Source organism: Littorina saxatilis, linkage group LG10, assembly GCF_037325665.1.
Source record: "Littorina saxatilis isolate snail1 linkage group LG10, US_GU_Lsax_2.0, whole genome shotgun sequence".
NCBI classification, from domain to species: domain Eukaryota; kingdom Metazoa; phylum Mollusca; class Gastropoda; order Littorinimorpha; family Littorinidae; genus Littorina; species Littorina saxatilis.
The window spans coordinates 10,046,946-10,068,503 of record NC_090254.1 but is presented as its reverse complement, the minus strand read 5'-3'; the positions used below and the strand labels follow the sequence as shown (position 1 = coordinate 10,068,503).

At 41.6% G+C, this 21,558-nt stretch overlaps 2 protein-coding genes across 2 annotated transcripts; both read left to right on the top strand.

Moving 5' to 3' along the window:
• Positions 1 to 1,875: 1,875 nt before the first annotated feature.
• LOC138979152 (uncharacterized) lies at positions 1,876 to 8,867 on the top strand. The gene is made up of 5 exons (XM_070351962.1): positions 1,876 to 1,987; positions 4,959 to 5,114; positions 7,256 to 7,502; positions 8,340 to 8,615; positions 8,840 to 8,867. Exons 1-5 carry the CDS (start codon positions 1,945 to 1,947, stop codon positions 8,865 to 8,867), a joined length of 750 nt encoding a protein of 249 aa, XP_070208063.1. The 5' UTR covers positions 1,876 to 1,944.
• On the top strand, positions 8,786 to 15,380 carry LOC138978136 (uncharacterized). Its single transcript, XM_070350785.1, has 4 exons — positions 8,786 to 9,837; positions 10,433 to 10,808; positions 12,317 to 12,540; positions 14,103 to 15,380. The coding sequence occupies exons 1-3, from the start codon at positions 8,881 to 8,883 to the stop codon at positions 12,538 to 12,540; spliced, it is 1,557 nt and encodes a 518-aa protein (XP_070206886.1). The 5' UTR covers positions 8,786 to 8,880; the 3' UTR covers positions 14,103 to 15,380.
• Positions 15,381 to 21,558: the final 6,178 nt, after the last annotated feature.

The window sequence follows — 21,558 nt, the reverse complement described above, 5'->3', positions numbered from 1 at the left end:
CGTGCCTGATATTGAAATGAAGGGAGTGTTGAATGTGGGGAGCCCTGTTGCGTGCCTGATATTGAAATGAAGGGAGTGTTGAATGTGGGGAGCCCTGTTGCGTGCCTGATATTGAAATGAAGGGAGTGTTGAATGTGGGGAGCCATGTTGCGTGCCTGATATTGAAATGAAGAGAGTGTTGAATGTGGGGAGCCCTGTTGCGTGCCTGATATTGAAATGAAGAGAGTGTTGAATGTGGTGAGCCCTGTTGCGTGCCTGATATTGAACTGAAGGGAGTGTTGAATGTGGGGAGCCCTGTTGCGTGCCTGATATTGAAATGAAGGGGGTGTTGAGTGTGGGGAGCCCTGTTGCGTGCCTGATATTGAAATGAAGAGAGTGTTGAATGTGGGGAGCCCTGTTGCGGGCCTGATATTGAAATGAAGGGAGTGTTGAATGTGGGGAGCTCTGCCTGTTGCGAGTCTGATATTGAAATGAAGAGAGTGTTGAATGTGGGGAGCCCTATTGCGTGCCTGATATTGAAATGAAGGGAGTGTTGAATGTGGGGAGCCCTGTTGCGTGCCTGATATTGAAATGAAGGGAGTGTTGAATGTGGGGAGGAAAGCGTCGGAAGAGCATTTGTCTGTACAGTATTTCCGATTTTTCAAGACATCTCAGTTACAAATATCTTAAAGATAACAATCTAACCCTCCACCTCCAACCCGCCCTTCCCCTTACCCAATCTTCATTTCATTTAATTTCATTTCATTTTTCATTTCATTTTCATTACTTTATTGTCCCATCGCTGGGAAATTCGGGTCGCTTCCTCCCAGTGGAAAGCTAGCAGCAACGGAGTCGCGCTACCCAGGTGTTTGCGTGTTTTGATGTATTCAACCACCTGCACTTATGGCAGAATGACCAAGGTCTTTTACGTGCCATTGTGATGACACGGGGGTGGGACATGGCTTCTGTCTCTGGGTCTGCACATAAAGTTGACCCGTGTCCGTCCCGGCCCGAATTCGAACCTGCGACCTTCCGATCACAAGTCCAGTGCTCTACCAACTGAGCTCTCGACATATTTGCACCAGATCATCCGGGTACGACACGCTGTTCAACAGTAATAACACAAACAAACAAACAAACAAACAAACAAACAAACACAACAAACAAACAAACAAACACATAAACAAACAACAATAGCATACACACAAACAAGCAACGAAATAAACAAATAAATAAACAGGCAAACATCAATATTAAACAAGCAAGCCAACAGAAACCACTAATATAACAAGAAATTCCTCCGAGGTAGGAAAAACACCCCCGTCCTTACCATTCTCACTGCCACCAACTGAGAAGGTTATTTCCCTTTGACCATTAATATGTCCCTCTATAAGTCCTTGTAGAATCTTAATCCACCAATAACTCCCTAACCGTGTGTTTGACTGGTCCCAATTTTTGTAAGGACCGTCTCAGGAATGTATAGAACCTGTTCACCAAGTTTGGTGACGATCGGTCCGTTCATTCTTGAGATCTATATGCGAACACACAAACAAACAAGCAAACACATCGACCGAATCCTATACACACCCCTCCGGGGGTGTAAATAAAAATTAAGAATACATAAACAATCAAACAAACAAAGTACGCTCGTTTTCAAGACAGCAGTCGCTACAATACTGCATCAGAAAAAGCTTGGGTAACTAGTTCGGACGGACGGACGGACACACCGTTATGTACGATGTACAAGCGAAATGCTGAGAGAAGATGCGAAAAAAGAGAATGAGCGAGTGAGTGGGGGGGGGGGGGGTATAGGGAGCCACAGAGAGAGCGTGGAAGAAACACAGAGGCTCAGAAATAGGGGCCGCAGTGTCCACGTATAAGAACGAGAGGTCAAGCTGTTCGCCGGTCAGTTTAGGCATGGTGGTGTACACGTAACACGCTTACTGGACATAGGGAAGTGCAAACATGGAGACGTGGAACTTACACCAATGGCTGACCGTTCTCACAGGTAGGTAGAGTTTTGGTGTTTTTCGTTGTTGTTGTTTTTCCAGATTTCCAACATATTGCCAAACAGAAAGCAGTTTTTTTTTTAAACTCGCGTGAAAAGTGTATAACTCAAAACTATTGGTATAAAATAAATGATAGGTAATGTAAACATGGAGACAGGGAACTTACACCAATGGCTGACCGTCCTCACAGGCAGGTAGAGTTTTCGTGGTGGTGGTTGATTTTTCTTCAAGATTTCCAACATAATGCCGAACAGAAAGCAATTTGAAAAAGCAACTCACATGGAAAGTATATTCTTCAAAATTATCACTATAAAAAAAATACCTGTAGGCAATAACGACATGGAGACAGAAAATTACACCAGTGCATGGTTTACCGTCCTCACGAGTAGGGAAATCAGTCTTGCAAAACAAATATGTATATAGTACTGCAAGTAAAAACAACATTACGAGATTGAATGAAATGCGATAGCAACAATATTTTTGGATTTAAAAAACAAACGACATCGATGCCAAAGAAAATTCAGCTTCTGCCATGAAAATTATGAATTTAAAAATGAATGTGATTAAATACTGGTTGGCAGTGCAAAAGCAGTGGTAGCAGGCATCCGTCAGTCTCATTTGCTCTTTACACTCGCGCAACCTTGCAATAAACGATTGCGTTAAATGCAATAGCTATATAAGTATGCACTATGTTCGGATTTCTGATGTTAGTTTCCAACGTAATGCTAAAACATAACTGTTACACAAATTCTCGCATTAAAAACTTTTTGATTTTAGATCGAAAAATTAAGAGAACAAAATACTGGTGGGTCCAGCTGCCTCATTTTTCAGGTGTGTTTTTTTTTTCATTTATTCCGGACGATTCCTATTATGAATGTTGTTTAAATTCCAACAGAATATCCAACCCAAAGAGAAAACAGTTTAAGAAAAATTGCTGCAGATGCATGAAAGCTATGAATTTCAAAATCAGGGAAAAAATGGTGGGTCCAGGTCAGATCTGAAGCTGTATGGAAATTTCTCCGCCACTTTCCCCATACCAACCGTAGTTGAAATTCAAAAACATTGTCAAAAATTCATTTTCAAGTTATTAGTTCTCTTTGTCATTTAGAAACGTTTCTCTGCAAACTAACATAAAATAAAACTACCGTATACGGTATATAAATAATGTTAACAAAACTAGAAATTTAAACAAATAAAAAGATTCCCTTTCAAAAATATTCGGACAGGGTCAATTTTCGGACTTGGAAGTATAATCGGAACATTAAGACTCACTAACAAAAATCCAAGCTATATAATACTTTTATGTAATACATGTAACTTTAAAGGACAAAGCTTCACCTAGGGACACAACGTTACGTTGTGTCCATGATCAGTGTAAAACAGGAATCGTGTTAACCGAAAATGTCCGGTAATTTCCGGTGTAACACGAGAAAAATACTCCCACGAGATTTTTACTCAGGAGTAAAAATTTCGTACGAAAATGTTACTCCCTTTACGACAAAATAACTCCCACATAACACGGGAAAATTACCCCTCAAGACAGGTGTGTTCCGAGTAAACATTTTGTACGAAAATGTTACTCTCCAGACGAATAAATAACGTATAAATTACTCCACCCTAACACGAGCAATTTTCTTCCCACGCCAGGTGTACGCAACTTTTACTACCTTGTCCCCTGTTAGTCTTGGTGGTGGAAGGGGTGGAGGGAGGGTAGCGCGACATTCGTTTGCGCGAAATCCCATATTGGCATCATCCCTTCGCCCGCATACCATTTTCGCGTACCTTATTATTACTGGAAGTAAAAAATGTGGGGAGTAAAAATTTCGTAGAGGGAGTACTTTGTTCGTGTCTAGGGGAGTTCTTGTCTCGTACGACAGGTGTACGCCGGAGTCAATTTTTCGTGGAGTAAAAATTTCGTGTTACACCGGCAAAAACACCGGGAATAAAATTGGCAACCGGTCATAATTATATCCCGGTTGATATTTTGCTTGACTTGTTTTGATAGCAAATGACCGTAGCTAGTCCCTAATAGGGTCCACCCGGCCTGTGGGATTGGAACCGTAATCTCGTCGTTGACTTGCCTTTATTCCGACAAGCATAATGCAGGGTTCCCCATAGCGCGCGTTCCTGCGTCCTATACGCACTAGAAACCGAAAACACGTACTAGAAATATATGGGGGTCCCTGGACACACTAGATTTTGAAAGAGCGGGTCCTAGGACGCAATAAATTTCCTTTATCGTGCGTACAGTAGATACCATTTTCAGACTGCAATCGACACTTCGCAGTACACTATACGTGACCACAATGTTTTATAAATACACTGGGACTTTTCGGCTTTTGGACCCTTGGGACCCTCTAAAATACTGCAGTGGGGGTCCATGGACCCTCTAAAATTTAAAAGTGGGGGTCCCGGGATGCACTAGGAGGGGCGTCCGTGGGGAGCACTGATAATGACTGTAAACATTGCACCCTAAATTCAAAATACATGCCGATAATCAAGATCCTGACTACTTTCAATGCAGGATGAGGCTTTTGTTTTCGACATTTTTTTCTCGTAATTTACACCTACGTCACAATTTGATGAAGTAATTCAGCCAGCAATTCCCACTCTGCGCATAATGCAGCCATTTTGATTCTGGGTATATGACCAAGTGAAAGGAAAAACTTATCTGGTGTGAAAGAAAGTCTTGAGATGAACTTTATCCTGTACACGAGAAGGAGATATCTTTCTCTTTTTTTTTTTTTTTTTTTGTGTATACAAAATTACACTTGCAAATGCGAATAAATAATGAATATGAATCAGGTATATGAAAATTAAAAGAATATAAGGATAAGGGATAAGGATAACATTCGAGTCGGTTTATTGCTTGCTGAAGCAAAATACAGACATATCATATTATCAAAAGCATTTATCACGTGTAATAATCATGTATATTAATAAACACTTGCATCATTTCGACACTTGCAGCTGCAGTCTGTGTGAGCGGCTATACGTACGGCGAGGAGGCGGAGAGTTCCGGTATCAACTGCGACAGCGGGGAAGACTACCAGCCCGACCCGTCAGAGTGCTCTACCTTCTGGAGGTGCGCCAACGGGAAACCCTTCAGATTCACCTGTCCCGCAGGTAAGCAATTTATTAAATTCATTTTGTTGGTGTTTTGTTTTTTTTAGTCTGAAATGCCAGTCACTGTTGGATGTATTTGGTGTATTTTCATTTAATCAGAATATTTTCTGCAAAGAATCATACTCAAGTGAACGTCGAAAAGTGGAGTTTGACATAACAAGTCCCCCAACTCAAGCCTGAGTCGAATCCACCAGCCATACACTTCTTTTTGATTTTCTTTCGTTGTGATTTTGTGAGGGGAAAAAAACCATTGAGAAAGTAAAACCCAAACTTTTGCGAATTTTGCGAAAGCAGAAGTAACGAATAGGAGAACAAATAAAACGACAAAGTGTTGAAGGTAAGAACATTACACAAAAGGACGTGAAGCCGTTTTGAAAACAGAATATTCCCCTTTTCTGTCTTTCAATCCTTCATAACGACTAACTACGCTGAGTTAACAAATACGGCAGTATAATGCTTTAAGTTATGAATTTTAGTATTTACAATAACATGAAATTCTTGATACACCCAAGAGTCCAAAAATGCAAAGAAACAAAAAGGCTTCTCAGCTAGACCAGAAATCGGGTTTTATACAATGACCCCCCCGCCCTCCCCCCTTCCCCCTACTTCCTCTTTGAAAGACTCCCCGATTTAAGAATTCCTCCCTTTTCTTCTAGAGCGTGCGTGTTGTGTGTTGGTAGAGCACACACTGGTGACTTTATAGTGTTGTGGCAACAGAACTTTTTTGAAGTAGAGATTTTGCCTCAAGCTACTTTTGATTTGAGTGCGGAGTATGTGTTTCCACCTTTTTCAGACCAAGTGTTGAAAGTGTTTATTGGAAAAGTAGCATTAGTCTGACGGACCTATTTTTAACTTTTATCTTAAATGCTTGGTGATTGTGTGCGTGTGTGTTATGCAATAAAAGAGGACAGAGAACATTCAGCAATTTATTCATCGAACTTTTATTTATTTATTTATTTTATTTTTATTTTGTTTGTTTGTTGTTGTTTATTGTACAACGTCTGTAAATTTACCTTTTATAAGACCTTACTTTTTCTCAGCTTTTTAGAGGTCTTAAAAATGGGGGGGGGGGGGGGAGGGGGATGCACAGTACTTCCGCACGTCGCTTCATCAAGCCTGATTGTATTATTTGGACGAAGTCGACTACGCGAGGTCTATCTCACGAAACTGAATTGTCGAAACACAGATTTTCCGTAGTCAACTTCGGGCAACATTTAAGCCTGTCATTAATTGGGCAAAGTCGACTTCGCGACGTCTACTTCACGAAGCTCTTTGGCATTGTGTTTTTGACCAAAAAAAACTTCGCGACGTCTACTTCACGAAGCTCTTTGGCATTGTGTTTTTGGCAAAAAAAAACTTCGCGACGTCTACTTCACAAAGCTCTTTGGCATTGTGTTTTTGGCAAAAAAACTTCGCGACGTCTACTTCACAAAGCTCTTTGGCATTGTGTTTTTGGCAAAAAAACTTCGCGACGTCTACTTCACAAAGCTCTTTGGCATTGTGTTTTTGGCAAAAAAACTTCGCGACGTCTACTTCACAAAGCTCTTTGGCATTGTGTTTTTGGCAAAAAAAAACTTCGCGAAGTCGACTCCGTTGTCGTCTGTCATATGAGCGTTGATGCGTTGAGCTGTCGTTATGCGCCATACATGGCCCAGCTCATCCGGCTTCAGCGTGTTTTTATATCGGAGTGGTCCTTCTCCTAGACTGGTGGCTTTACAGGGCTGTCGAGTCCAGTCTACCCGGCTATTTGACCATAGCTGGCTGGTTTGTTTATCTGAGGTGACCTTCCCCAGGGCTAGAACTTAAGATGCGGCTCTTGATCGCATGATGCTCCCGTCATTGGAGACCTTGGGTATTTCTTGAGTGTAACAGTGCCACCTGTTACCCCGCCCCATCCTGTTGGAAGCACCGCCAGTTGGTCCGCGACTGCTTATTCGTCCTGGCAAGCCTGGCTTATTTCGCAGCTAACCTCCATATCTGAAGGCCATCACACTATCCGCCACCTGTGAACGCGCCTGGTTGGGGGTGGTCGCCCCTACTGTCCCAGGGAAGTCGACTTAGGGCTCAGTTAAGGATCGCCTTAAGGGAGGCCTTTAGTGTCTTTTTCCACAAGCTCAATTTATTTAAATTGTTTGCTTCAGGTCTCCATTTCAACGTGCACGTCAGTGTGTGCGACTGGCCTGAGAATGCTAACTGTGGTGGAAGCAGCGGTGGTGGCGGCGGTGGTGGAGACGGCTACGACTACGGATCTGACACAGGCTACAGATCCGGCGGCAACTACGACGACGACGACAGTAGCGACGACGACTCGTACCCATACCAGCCAGCTACATCTGCACCTCAGTATTACACCGAAGCACCCAGAGCGACAAGTGCACCTGTGTACAGGTGCTTGTTTAAATGTTTTAATCCCTCTTGGTTGATACGATGTTGTACTCACTCATGTGTTAACATACATAATTGACATTTGGGAATCGAAAACAAAATAGATATAACTAATGTTTTTGTAGCGAGATTAATTCAAACTATTCTTAGAAACGGATACATTTTCATATGCATGGTTACCAAAATTACTTACATTGAATGAGAAATAAAACGACAATTGCACAGAAAACGCAAATTAAAAACACAATAAAGACAAAAGGTGACAGGTAAACGACGCAAAACAAGATATCAGTCTTGGTCACAGCTTTAGTACGGTGTAAAAGAACCTGATTTTTCCAATATTTATCATTTTATAGCCGCAACAGATTTGGTTTTAGTGAAAATAACTTTGAACATAGCTTTATTGTGACTACCCATGAGCCTGAATGTCATTTGTAATAGCTGTAACTTTTCCATGAAAATTACTAGAAATCTGCGAATCATGCATAGAATAATTTCTTAGAACATGAAATTCCCAAACTCCTGATTTTTTCTTGGTGGTGATTCTTCAGAACCTGCTTCTCACCAAGCTTTAAAAAGTATGGAATGTTCGCCCTACTGATTCTCTGTACGACGGTTGATTTCCACTTTAAAAAAAAACACTCGTAAAGATCAAGCCGATGATTACAAACGACTAAGAAGATTTTATTTTTGCATTGCCTCGATCGCTTTCTCTCCACTTCAGCCTGCTCACGTAGCGCGTACGAAAGCTAAAGTGTTTTGTAGAGCCGCCATGTCAAAGAAGATTTACATTTGTCCCTGTCAGGCCGTAGTAACGTTTCGTTTCTTTTTCTTTTTCAGACCAATATCAAAATCAAAACGTCCCATCTACAGACCGATCCAAAGCAGCGGAAGTGACATCAGAACCGGCGGGGGCTACAGCGGGGGTAGAGCAGGGGGGAGTGGTGGAAGTGGCGGAAGTGGCGGCGGGGGCAAAGGTCGAAGTTCAGGAAGCAAGACCTACGGTCAAGGTCTACAAGGGCAAGCTCACGGAGGGGGGAGGGGAAGTGGGGGAAATGGGGACTACGATAGCGGAAGATTCGACGAGGTCTATGACGACTACGACGATGGAGGAATGTACTACGATTATGACAGCGGTCATGGCGGTGGGGGAGGTGGTGGGCACGGAGGCGGCGGGCACGGGGGCGGGGGTAGGGGTCGCAAGAGAGGAGGGGGAGGAGGTGGTCGTAACAAGGGCGGAGGAGGGGGTTGGGGTGGGGGAGGGGGTTGGGGCGGGGGAGGGAGAGGTAGCCAAGGTGGGGGAGGGGGAGTATATAGCGGTCAGCAATACTTCCCGAAAGGATCTTACGGGTCGCCTGTCGGGGGTAACAACTTCCCACCGATGGGAGGAGGCTTCCAGGGTCAGTCCTCGGGAGGAAACTTCGGGGGCTCTGTGAATTACCCCTCCTACGCTAAGCAACCCCTTCCCTGGATGGCACAGCCGCAAAACCCTCCTCCTTTCTCTGCTGGCTTAGGAGGCGCGCCTCAAATGAACGGCCAAGGGCCTGTTGGAGGAATCCAGGTTTTCCCCAAGCAGTCTTCCGGTTCTCAGACTTTCGGAGGGGGTAGGCAGGTGTCCGGTCCTCAACCAGTAGGCGGAATCCCCGTTTTCCCTAAGCAGTCCTTCGGATCTCAAACTTTCGGAAGTGGCCAGCAATTTTCTGGTCAACAGCCAGTGGGTGGAATCCAAGTCTTCCCCAAACAGTCTTTCGGTTCCCAGTCTTTCGGGGTAGGGCAAGGATTCTCGGGAAATCGTTTCTCCGGGCAACAGCCGGTGGGGGGAATCCCAGTGATGCAACAGCCGTTCGGTAGTCCCGGAAAGCCTTTCTTCGGCGCGCAACCAATCAGCAGCGGTATGCAAATGAGGCCCATCATGATGAACCAACACCCGGTCGGGATGCACTCTGGCATGCAAATGAGACCAGCAATGAAGCCAATCATGTTAGGGCAACCCAACGTGGGCGTGTCCAGTCTCGGTAAAGCGTTCATTCCCGTGATCCAGAATAACCCACAACTGTCAAAAATGTTTAACAGTGGAGGTTACCTGCAGTTCAACCCTCTCTCTGGGAGACAGCCGGTGTCCATGAACGACATGGGCATGATGAACCCGATGAACTGGGGCACGGGCATGGGCATGGGCACGGGTATGGTAGGCGGGATGGGCATGGGACATGGGTCAGGTATGATGCAGGGGACAGGTGTAATGGGAAACGCTGGGACAGGTTTTATGATGCCCGCACCAATCATGATGGGCTCACCAATGCAATCACAAAGCGGAGTCGGCGGTGGTCTCAGTAAGGTAAGGAACCTATCTTTGGCGGTTAAAGCTCCAGGGTAGTCCCCTTTGTTTAAAAAGTTGTTCTTTTCTTTGACACTCTTTCTTTGACAGTCTTTCAGCTTTATTAACTCTCTGGGTTTCTCTCCAACATCTCATTTGATAATGATGATGATAATGAAGACGACGACGACGATGACGATGATGATAATGATGATGATGATGATGATGATGATGATGATGATGATGATGATGATGATGATGATGATGATGATGATGATGATGATGATGATGATGATGATGATGATGATGATGATGATGATGATGATGATGATGATGATTGAAATTTAGTGTAGAGCGATAAAGGTTTAATGGCAACACCTCTTCGAACAGTCTGTCCTTTCATCAAAAACGGAACTCAAATGACTTCAGTAAATAATTAACAAGAAAGAGAGAGGAGAAGAGAACGAGAGCGAGACAGATCTAGAGGGATAGACAAACAGGGACAACTAAACAAACCAATATTCTAAAAAAACAAGCAAAGACAAATCCAAACGATGCACTACCTCTTTTTAACCTTTCTGAAACTCACACACCCCCCCCCCTCCCCTCTTTGCAGGTTCTACTGCCAGTCAAATTCGTCACTTCCGGTACCTCGTCAACATCTTCAACAACATCAACCACCACGGCGACCACAGCAACCGGAAGTACGGACTCCACCGCCCCCACCACCACCGCAGCCCCTGCAGCGCCCATCAACATCATCATCAACCCCTTCCTGCCCCCAACGCTCCCCCTCCCTCCTACCAATGCCGGCAACCCCACAGTGACAGAGATCCCCCTCCCGAGATCTGGTTGGTCCGGTTCCCCCACGCCGAGTAGTGTGCTAAACAGTGTTTTTCAGAACAGAGGTGCGGGTTCTTCTGCGCAGGGCGGCAACACTTTTGACTTCAGCCAGTTCTCTTCGTCCAATTCCAGTGGAAGGAACGCTAGAAGTACGTGATTGTGTAAATGTACAGGGAAGGGGAAGGGATGGTGTTGTGGGGGTGTTTTGGGGAGGAGGTGGGGTGGGAGGTAGCCTTCAATAGGACGGGGGGGGGGGGGGGACGATGTGGTTAATGGAGTTTTGGGTTAATTAATTGCTTGTTTGGAAGGTGGGGCTGAATATGTCGTCATGTTGATGTCGTCGTTGTTGTTGGTGTTACTGTTGTTGTTATCGTACTTGTTTTGTCGTTGTAATGGTCGTTGATGTTGTGTGCTCGTCCCATGAAAAAAGTGAAATAAGGACCGGGAAGGTGGGGTTTGGAAGGGATATGCTATGCCCTGCTTCATTTTAACTTTTTCAATAGGTCATGTATGAATAAAGTGGTTCACACGGGGACCCATTAGCTCGGGGGTTGAATAAACCATGATAAATGCTGGGTGGTTTAAGCCTGCTAGTGAGCCATTCAAGTGATTTGTAAGTGGTCAATAATGTTTTTGAATGCTACTGGGAGTGTGTTCCACCAGGTCAGTAATGCTGTTTTAGTGAAAATATTTCATCGTTCTTTAAGCATTCTTTCTTTGAGGCGGAGTGGGAGTGAATTTTTACGAATTTACAAAAAACTATAAGCGGATATTCCATCTGTGAAAGAGAAATTCAGTACTTTCTGTGAACGTAAAATTCATGTTTTTTTCTTTGACTGTGAAATTCATGTTTTTTGCTTTGAATTTGAAATTCATGGGGTTTTTTTCTTTGAATTTGAAATTCATGTTTTTTTCTTTGAATGTTTTAAACCCCTTCACTGCAGGTACGTGGTCATGTTTGGTTTGTCGTACGCCCATACACTGGCATTTACATCAGCACTTTTCAGGACATTTGTGAAAACTAAATGGGAGGTAACCACTGTCCAACTTCTTGTAGGGGTTTTAAACAGAGTTCTTTCCCATTGACCGTTCAGATAAGTTAGTACCACGTGGTGAAAATTTTTTAGACGTTTTTTTCCGATCTATAAGATTTAAAATGGCGGCCGAAAGTCGGACATCAACTCGTAGACCTGTTTTCAAATGATACAGTGTTCTGGAAGCTCTACAAGAAGTGATTTATGGATTACCACACAGAAGAATACTTTTATGGGCTGTAATGTGAGTACCTGGTGTTTGACACCAGTTTTAGCTGTGTTTTCTGCGGTTTTACATGCTGCAGTGTGTGTGTTAAAGTTTGAAAACTGTAATTTTTGACAAAAATGGTCATTATATCGATTTTTACTATAAAAATCACAAACAAAGTCCAATGATCATGTTATCACATAATAGCCAAGGGTGTAAGCAAACCACATGCCAAAGATCTAAGATCGGAGATATCTCAATAAATGATTGAGCAGTGAACAGATCGGTAAACCTACCGAAGAAAGCGAAATTTGTCCTGGCGCACAGCAATACCAAAATGCTGTTATACTGTGGCAGTGAAGGGGTTTAATTCGTGTTTTTTTGTGTGTGTAATGTTAATGTTGTGTGTGTCCAGGATGCACAGCCCAGCGTGGCAACCAGCGAGTGACCATGCCACTGGTACAAGAGAGCGGCAACGCCCTGACGGCCCGCAAGTGCAACGCTCTGGGTCAGCTCATCAACTCCTTCGTCTTCGTGTACGTGGAGAGCTTTGAAGGGCAGGCCAACGGATCCTGTGTCATTCAGGTGCCGGAGATCCAAGTCACGTGTAACACTGGATCTGGATCCAACAGTAAATAGGTCAGTTTACAGAGAACGGACATTTGGGGCAAGAGTATTTATTTTTTATTTTTTCCTTTTCGTCACTTTATTATATGTTCTGATGCACTCGTCTGAATCAGTCCCGGAGAGGCCACGGCAGTTATTATGGGGGTCTGACTGTTAATTGTACTTGCGGTGACACCAGGTATCATTTTTTTTACCTTGAGCATTCAGAATGAAACCAAGAAAAACCGACCTGGGCCGCATTCAAACAGCATTTTAAAGGCACAGTTCTCCCCGTGTAAACGATTCGACTCACCATCTCAGATCTGGCCAAAGCTTTTGCATTGGACAAGACAACAAGAGGACTGGGTGGCCGAGTGATAACGCACTTGCGCTCGGAATCGAGAGGTTGCGTGTTCGACCCTGGGTCAGGCCGCTATTTTCTCCCCCCTTTCCTAACCTAGATGGTGGGTTCAAGTGCTAGTCTTTCGGATGAGACGAAAAACCGAGGTCCCTTCGTGTACACTATATTGGGGTGTGCACGTTAAAGATCCCACGATTGACAAAAGGGTCTTTCCTGGCAAAATTGTATAGGCATAGATAAAAAATGTCCATCAAATACCAATGTGACTTGGAATAATAGGCCGTGAAAAGTATATACTCGCCTAACACGCTTGAGATTTACTGGCCGATGTGAATGCGTGATATATTGTGTAAAAAATTCCATCTCACACGGCATATTGTAAACGCCATGAGCCTCCCCTCTGGGAAGGTATGTGCGTAGAAATACTCACTATAATAATAATAATAACCCCTCTGTTTGGACACATACCAGAAATCAACAGTATGCATGGATGCTGTCTGTGCAGAGTGGAACATTTGGGATTAATAAAATTAAATTAGAGAATAGTAGTGACAATCTATGAAATAATTTCATTAAAAAAAAATCTTACTCGGCTTAGAACGCAGTCAGGGTGTTGACTTTTGGAACGTGTACAAGTGGACGGATGGTTAAGTTGTATGTCATGTAAAAGTTTGGGCAGATATGAGTACTTGGTCTTCTTCTTCTTCTTGTCGTTCGCCTAGATTACACTTGGAGTCCAGCTCTGGCTATGAAGCTGGTGGTGATATGAGTTGGTGAGCTGAACTGATTTTACGGGTAGAGCTGTGCCTTTAAGGGTCAAGTCTTTCAATTTGTAAATATTTCTTTCTTCCATCCTTTTCTTTCTTTCATAAATAAATCCCTGCGCCTTGAATATGTGCGCGATATAATTTGCATAAATAAATAAATAAAATAAAAAAGTTTTTAAATCCCTGCGCTTAGAACTGTATCCACGGAATACGCGCGATATAAGCCTCATATTGATTGATATTGATTATTGTTTGATTATTGTTTGTTCGTTTGTTCATTTTCTTACAGTTTTGATTATTTTTTAAGTACTCTCTCTTTTCGTTCACTGGTCGCTAAATTGAGAGCTTGTATTAATATCCATCTAAAATCTGTATTTAGGGAAAAAATATGTTGTATTTATCTAGAACTGAACACATAATAGGATGTGTCCCTGATGGTGCGTACATCATATGAGTTCTCGTTTCAGGTGCCTTTTCCGGATAGTAACCAGCTAGGAAAGTCTGATTTCATGGTCTTCGCCCAAATGCGACCTCACTGCTCCCTGAAAACTGTCTGACGCTAATTATCTTTTAACTTTTAACGTTTTCAAGAGAAATTAAACAAACTTGCAAGACATTTAAAAACTTCTAGTTTCAGAACCAGCTATGGTCATTTGTCATTCTTAGGAAACACTTGGCCAATTGCACATGAACGCATGCAATGTGTGCTCTTTGTTGTTGGCTGTTCTTTAAATTCTACTAGTGTATGTAATGAATATCTACTAGTCTGGTTTACTTGAATTTCTATGAAATACCAATTTTTTTTTTTATTGTTTACTTTGCAGTGATGTTCATTGCTAGTAAAATCAGAAGGGAGGTTAAGCTGTGACCCTTATTGGATAATGTTTGATCATTTCAGGGATTTTCTTTAGAAATGTGTGCATTTTTCTCTGCCAAAGTTTTGGAAGCATTATTTGTTTTAATTCACCACATTGCATTTCAGCGAGTGCGTGTGTTTTTGTTCATTCTGTACAGTCCCTTTTTCTTGGCAGATCTCTTTTTGTATATATTGTATCTATTCGCTGAGTAACTTTAAATTATGGCCAGCGTTAGTGGTCATCTGTTGTATTTTATGCATGTAGTGTCCCTTTATTGAATATTTATCTGATACAATATTAAGAAAAGAGAGTCTTTTTGCACTGTTGTTGTTTTCCTGTAGGACGAATAACTGTTCGTTTGCTAGGGTTTAGCTGATGATAAGTAGAACAAAGAAGAAACAAAAGAACAAAGCATTTCATGAAGAAAAAAGACAGAAAATGATAGAAGAAAGAAAGAAGGGCAGAAAGATGAATACATTCGTAAAATAAATGACCCGGCCCTAAAACGCTCAGTTCTTCTTGTAAATCAACTGGGGAAAAAACCAACTGTAGAAAAAAGGTTAGCAAAGCTACATGTGCTTCGATATGACATTATTTTCTGTTTCAAACATTGAACCTTATACTTGCATGCGTATCCGTTTCTCTACTGATGTTTTATCATTTTAAGTTAAGTTCTTAGACATGCTAGGTATTCGTTACAACTGATTGCAAATAAGCTTTGACAAACAAACAAAAATAGAATTATTGGGTTCAAGAAATGTTTTAAACTTATACCATAGTAGAAAATCTACACCTTTTGTCTCATGGCAAGTTGCCACATGTGATGTACTTCCAGTATTTTTACATAAAATCTCAATGTAATAAAATGTAATGTTCCTGCAAAGATAACGAGCTCGTTCGTGTGTGTGTGTGTGTGTGTGTGTGTGTGTGTGTGTGTGTGTGTGTGTGTGTGTGTGTGTGTGTGTGAGTGTGTGTGTGTGTGTGTGTGTTATTAATCTGTGCCGCACCGGGGTTGCCTCAGACACACGCTCAAACGGCACTTCTACACACTCAGTCACACACTGGTGGGTTTATTTGCCTCAGTTTTTCCAAGGAAAGGCAACTCTTCCACATCTCATTTACGAATATCGTTTACACACCTCACAATAACTAAGGTACATTACAAAACAATTTCAGTTGAAGAAAATTTCAGAAAAAAACCAGTCCTAATCATAAAGCGCTTAATCGTCCGATTCATGAGGGGTTTTCAAATCAGGACGCAGGCGTGACGCGGGCGTTAACCCAAACGTAAACCTTAATTGAAAACGTCTTTGAAAACAGCTGAAACAGATTAACAAAATATAATCTTACAAGTGTACACTACCATGCTTGCTGAATAAAAGTTTCACTGGTTGTTAAGGAATTCTAAATTGCTTACTGCAAATTATTCCGACGTCAAATGTTTGGCTGAGACGTGTCACGCGTCACCATCATAAAGCGCTTAATAGTCCGATTCAGTCATTCTTATTGCTGAATGTGCGGCGTTTAAAGCTCGTATCTCCCGTTTTACTACAGGTAGAAATTTATATTTTGTAAAACACCGTATGCACGACAATTCCAAGCTACTCAAATGTCAGCTCAATTGAACCCAGAGTACCAGAGATACAAGTCTAATAAGAAATTCCTCTGATAGGAAAAACACCCCCGTTGGTCAAAGGGAAATAACCATTCTCACTGCCACCAACTGAGAAGGTTATTTCCCTTTGACCAACGGGGGTGTCCGTCTATAAGTCGTTGTATAATTTTAATCCACCAATAACTCCCTAACCGTGTGTTTGACTGGTCCCAATTTGTGTAAGGACCGTCTCAGGAATGTATAGAACCTGTTCACCAAGTTTGGTGACGATCGGTCCGTTCATTCTTGAGATCTACTTGCGAACACAAACACACAAATACCGCCACAAACACATCGAGTGAAACCTATACACACCCCTATACCAGGGGTGTAATAAAAAGGACACTACAGACAGACAGACAGAGGCCAACCTAAACACCCCGTATTTACCGGGGTGTAATAAGAAAACGAGAGAGGGAATGGCGTCATGGTACATTTTCGTCAAAACATCATGACGTCGTCTTTTTGCGCATTAATGTCGCAGTAGAGTTGGGATTTGGGCTGCTCTACCCAGCTAAAGCGGGCTTGGTTAGCCGCGTTAGAGTGAAAAATCGTATAGTTAGTCGACACTCACCGTGTCAGTAAAGTTAGTATGTTCCCAATTTTTTGTGAACGTCCATCTTCAATTGTAAATCCTTCTTTGTTAATTCGACATTTTGATTGGTCAATGCAATCACTCAGCGGTCAGGCAATCAGCGTGTCTTACCTCCAAATGGATCTGCCTCAATGTACACTTCCTGGCAAGCGTATCAATACAAGTCATGTGTTTCACGTGTCGCCAGCATGGATACAGCCTCAACTAGTCTCGGTTAGCTTTGAGGGTCATTTTACAAGTAGGAAATATGAAGTACCAACGAAATACCGAGACCATAAGGTATGCGAAGTGATGACGTCGGATACGTGACGTAAGTTGATGCATGAATTCTTTCGGACTACGTCAGTCAATTCCAAAGATCGCTTTTGTGATGAAAAGAATTTGTTTTGAGTTTGCTGTCCAGAAACCCGTCAAAAAAGAAGGGAAAATGTATGTGAAAGAAAACAAAACAGGAGGAGAGTGATACGATAGGAATACAGAGACATATTTCTTGGGACTTGACCCTTGCAGGTAGGTGGACTGAAAGTAGTGTGTGAACAGAACAGAACCAATTCTGTCTGTTTACCATCGCATGAAAGCAGGAAAGAGATCGTCGTCAGATCCTTTGAATGGATAGATTTACAATTACAATATTGACCTACTGCTTTCAACATGTCGGGCTGTGCCTAAATTGTCTCACCTGTGATTTGTAAATGGAATCCCTCAGGCCTACGGCCTTCGGGATTCCATTTACAAATCACAGGTGAGACAATTTGGGCACCGCCCTCCATGTTGAAAGCAATCGGTGAATATTGTATCATTGTAGCCATATTTTCGCAAACCTCAAAACAAAACAAGTCGCGTAAGGCAAAATTACTACATTTAGTCAAGCTGTGGAACTCACAGAATGAAACTGAACGCACTGCATTTTTTCACAATGACCGTAGTCCGCCGCTTGTGCAAAACGGAGTGAAACTGACGAGCCTGTTCAGCGCGGTAGTGGTTTCGCTGTGCTTCATAGCACGCTTTTCTGTACCTCTGTTCGTTTTAACTTTCTGAGCGTGGTTTTAATCCAAACATATCATATCTATATGTTTTTGGAATCAGGGACCGACAAGGAATAAGATGAAATTGTTTTTAAATCGATTTCGGAAATTTAATTTTGATCATAATTTTTATATTTTTAATTTTCAGAGCTTGTTTTTAATCCAAATATAACATATTTATATGTTTTTGGAATCAGAAAATGATGTAAAATAAGATAAGCGTAAATTTGGAGCGATTTATATCTAAAAAAAAATTATTACAATTTTCAGATTTTTAATGACCAAAGTCATTAATTAATTTTTAAACCACCAAGCTGAAATGCAATACCAAAGTATGGTCTTTGTCGAAGATTGCTTTACAAAAATGTCAATCAATTTGATTGAAAAATGAGGGTGTGACAGTGCCGCCTCAACTTTTACAAAAAGCCGGATATGACGTCATTAAAAGTATTTATCGAAAAAAATAAAAAAAACGTCCGGGGATATCATTCCCAGGAACTCTCATGTCAAATTTCATAAAGATCGGTCCAGTAGTTTGGTCTGAATCGCTCTACACACACACGCGTACAGACAGACAGACAGACACACACACACTTGACTAAATGTAACAAGTCGCGTAAGGCGAAATTACAACATTTAGTCAAGTAGCTGTCGAACTCACAGAATGAAACTGAACGCAATGCAACGCAGCAAGACCGTATACTCGTAGCATCGTCAGTCCACCGCGCACGGCAAAGGCAGTGAAATTGACAAGAAGTAGGCCTACTTGCGCTGAGAAGGATAGCACGCTTCCTCTCTTCGTTTTAACTTTCTGAGCGTGTTTTTAATCCAAACATATCATATCTATATGTTTTTGGAATCAGGAACCGACAAGGAATAAGATGAAAGTGTTTTTAAATTGATTTGGACAATTTAATTTTGATAATAATTTTTATATTTTTAATTTTCAGAGCTTGTTTTTAATCCAAATATAACATATTTATATGTTTTTAGAATCAGAAAATACTGGAAAATAAGATGAACGTAAATTTGGATCGTTTTATAAAAAAACTTTTTTTTTTACAATTTTCAGATTTTTAATGACCAAAGTCATTGATTAATTTTTAAGCCACCAAGCTGAAATGCAATACCGAAGTCCGGGCTTTGTCGAAGATTACTTGACCAAAATTTCAACCAATTTGGTTGAAAAATGAGAGCGTGACAGTGCTGCCTCAACTTTCACGAAAAGCCGGATATGACGTCATAAAAGACATTTAGCGAAAAAATGAAAAAGACGTCTGGGGATTTCATACCCAGGAACTCTCATGTCAAATTTCATAAAGATCGGTCCAGTAGTTTAGTCTGAATCGCTCTACACAGACACACAGACACACATACACCACGACCCTCGTCTCGATTCCCCCCTCTACGTTAAAACATTTAGTCAAAACTTGACTAAATGTAAAAAGCGTCCTTATTAATATTATGTATCTCGACAAGAACATGCCTTCAGGCGAAGCCAGTATATTGTGCGTGGGATACCATCTATCTTTGCTGGGATGATATCAATGTTAAACCTTGAGAATGCTGAAAACCCTTTAATTCCATGAGATTTCTATAATGATATTATACATTGAAGTCAATTTATTATGCACTAGATGATTACCCGCTTCGCCGGGAAGAAGTAGAGCCGAATACCAGGCTGCGCCTGGGACCCGGGTGTACGCCGGCTTCGCCGGCGCACGAAGGAAAGCAGATAAACGCGCAAAACGCTGGAGACCTTCTAAAAATAGTAACGTGCTGTGACCTTCTAAAAATAGTAACGTAGTAACGGGAATATGGATTGACGCCACACGGAGGAAGGGAGATAATCGCGGCTGAAAACACTGGAGAAGATAAGGAAGAGTTACTGGTAGTGGATCCCGACAAACAAACAAAAAATAAAATAAAAGGTTCAGCGCGCACGTGTTGAAATATCTCATCGATGAGGTTGTGTCCGGGGTGCAGTTGAATACGGTGTCCAAATTTGAAAAAGATCCACCGAGAACTTTGACCGTGCATCGCGAACAGACAGACAGACAGACAGACAGACAGACAGACACTTGTCGTATATATATATATATATATATATATATAGAAGAGAGAACGCGCACACGCAGCCTGCCCTAGTCAATTTGTATAAACTTGCTTAGCAAACAAATTATTGCCATAAATTTCGCATCCAAATCAAGGTAAAGTATTAATTCCCGTTGCACTTTATTCAAACTAATCATTCCATTTAAGGCCGTCCACTTGCATGACTATCTCAGTGACACACCTTTCTGATCATAGATTTCTTCGTTAACAGGGATCACGTGACCGCCGCTTGAACAAGGATACTCCCCAAAATCGCGGTGACAAAAACGGAACGGACCAATCAAAAATCAATGAAAAATCATAATAAAATCAAGTTATAGGGAAAACTTGGCAATACGAGGAGAAAGTCAAATCATCATGTACCCAGAACATGTTGTTTTGTTTAGCTAGCTTTCGTATTTCGTGTGCTATGCTATTACGACTGATGCAGGCGTCGATCGCAAGAGCGGTCACAAACGGGAGGTTTTGCGTGTGCACAACAAAACTTCTGAAACTACTAAGTACTAGGGTTACATGAATTTGGAAGAAAAAAATACAACAAAAACAACAACAAAAAGAAATGTAATAATGGTACACCGCACTTCATAATTAATAACCATAAATATGTCAAACTAAATGTTTTAACGTAGAGGGGGGAATCGAGACGAGGGTCCTGGTGTGTGTGTGTGTCTGTCTGTCTGTCTGTCTGTCTGTGTGTGTGTGTAGAGCGATTCAGACTAAACTACTGGACCGATCTTTATGAAATTTGACATGAGAGTTCCTGAGTATGATATCCCCAGACGTTTTTTTCTTTTTTTCGATAAATACCTTTGATGACGTCATATCCGGCTTTTTGTAAAAGTTGAGGCGGCACTGTCACACCCTCATTTTTCCATTAAATTGATTGAAATTTTGGCAAAGCAATCTTCGACAAAGGCCGGGGTTTGGTATTGCATTTCAGCTTGGTGGCTTAAAAACTAATGAGTGAGTTTGGTCATTAAAAATCGGAAACTTGTAATTAAAATTATTTTTTTATTAAACGATCCAAAAACAATTTCATCTTATTCTTCGTCATTATCTGATTCCAAAAACATATACATATGTTATATTTGGATTAAAAACAAGCTCTGAAAATTAAAAATATAAAAATTATGATCAAAATTACATTTCCGAAATCGTTTTAAAAACTATTTCATCTTATTCCTTGCCGGTTCCTGATTCCAAAAACATATAGATATGATATGTTTGGATTAAAAACACGCTCAGAAAGTTAAAACGAAGAGAGGTACAGTAAAGCGTGCTATGAAGCACAGCGCAATCGCTACCGCGCCAAACAGGCTCGTCACTTTCACTGCCTTTTGCACTAGCGGCGGACTACGTTCAGTTTCATTCTGTGAGTTCCACAGCTTGACTAAATGTAGTAATTTCGCCTTACGCGACTTGTTTCTTTTTTCCATAAATATCTTTGATGACGTCATATCCGGCTTTTTGTGAAAGTTGTGGCCGCACTGTCATGCTCTCATTTTTCAATCAAATTGATTGAAATTTTGGCCAAGCAATCTTCGACGAAGGCCGGACTTCAGTATTGCATTTCAGTTTGGTGGCTTAAAAATTAATTAATGACTTTGGTCATTAAAAATCTGAAAATTTAAAAAAAAAAAATTTTTTTATAAAACGATCCAAATTTACGTTCATCTT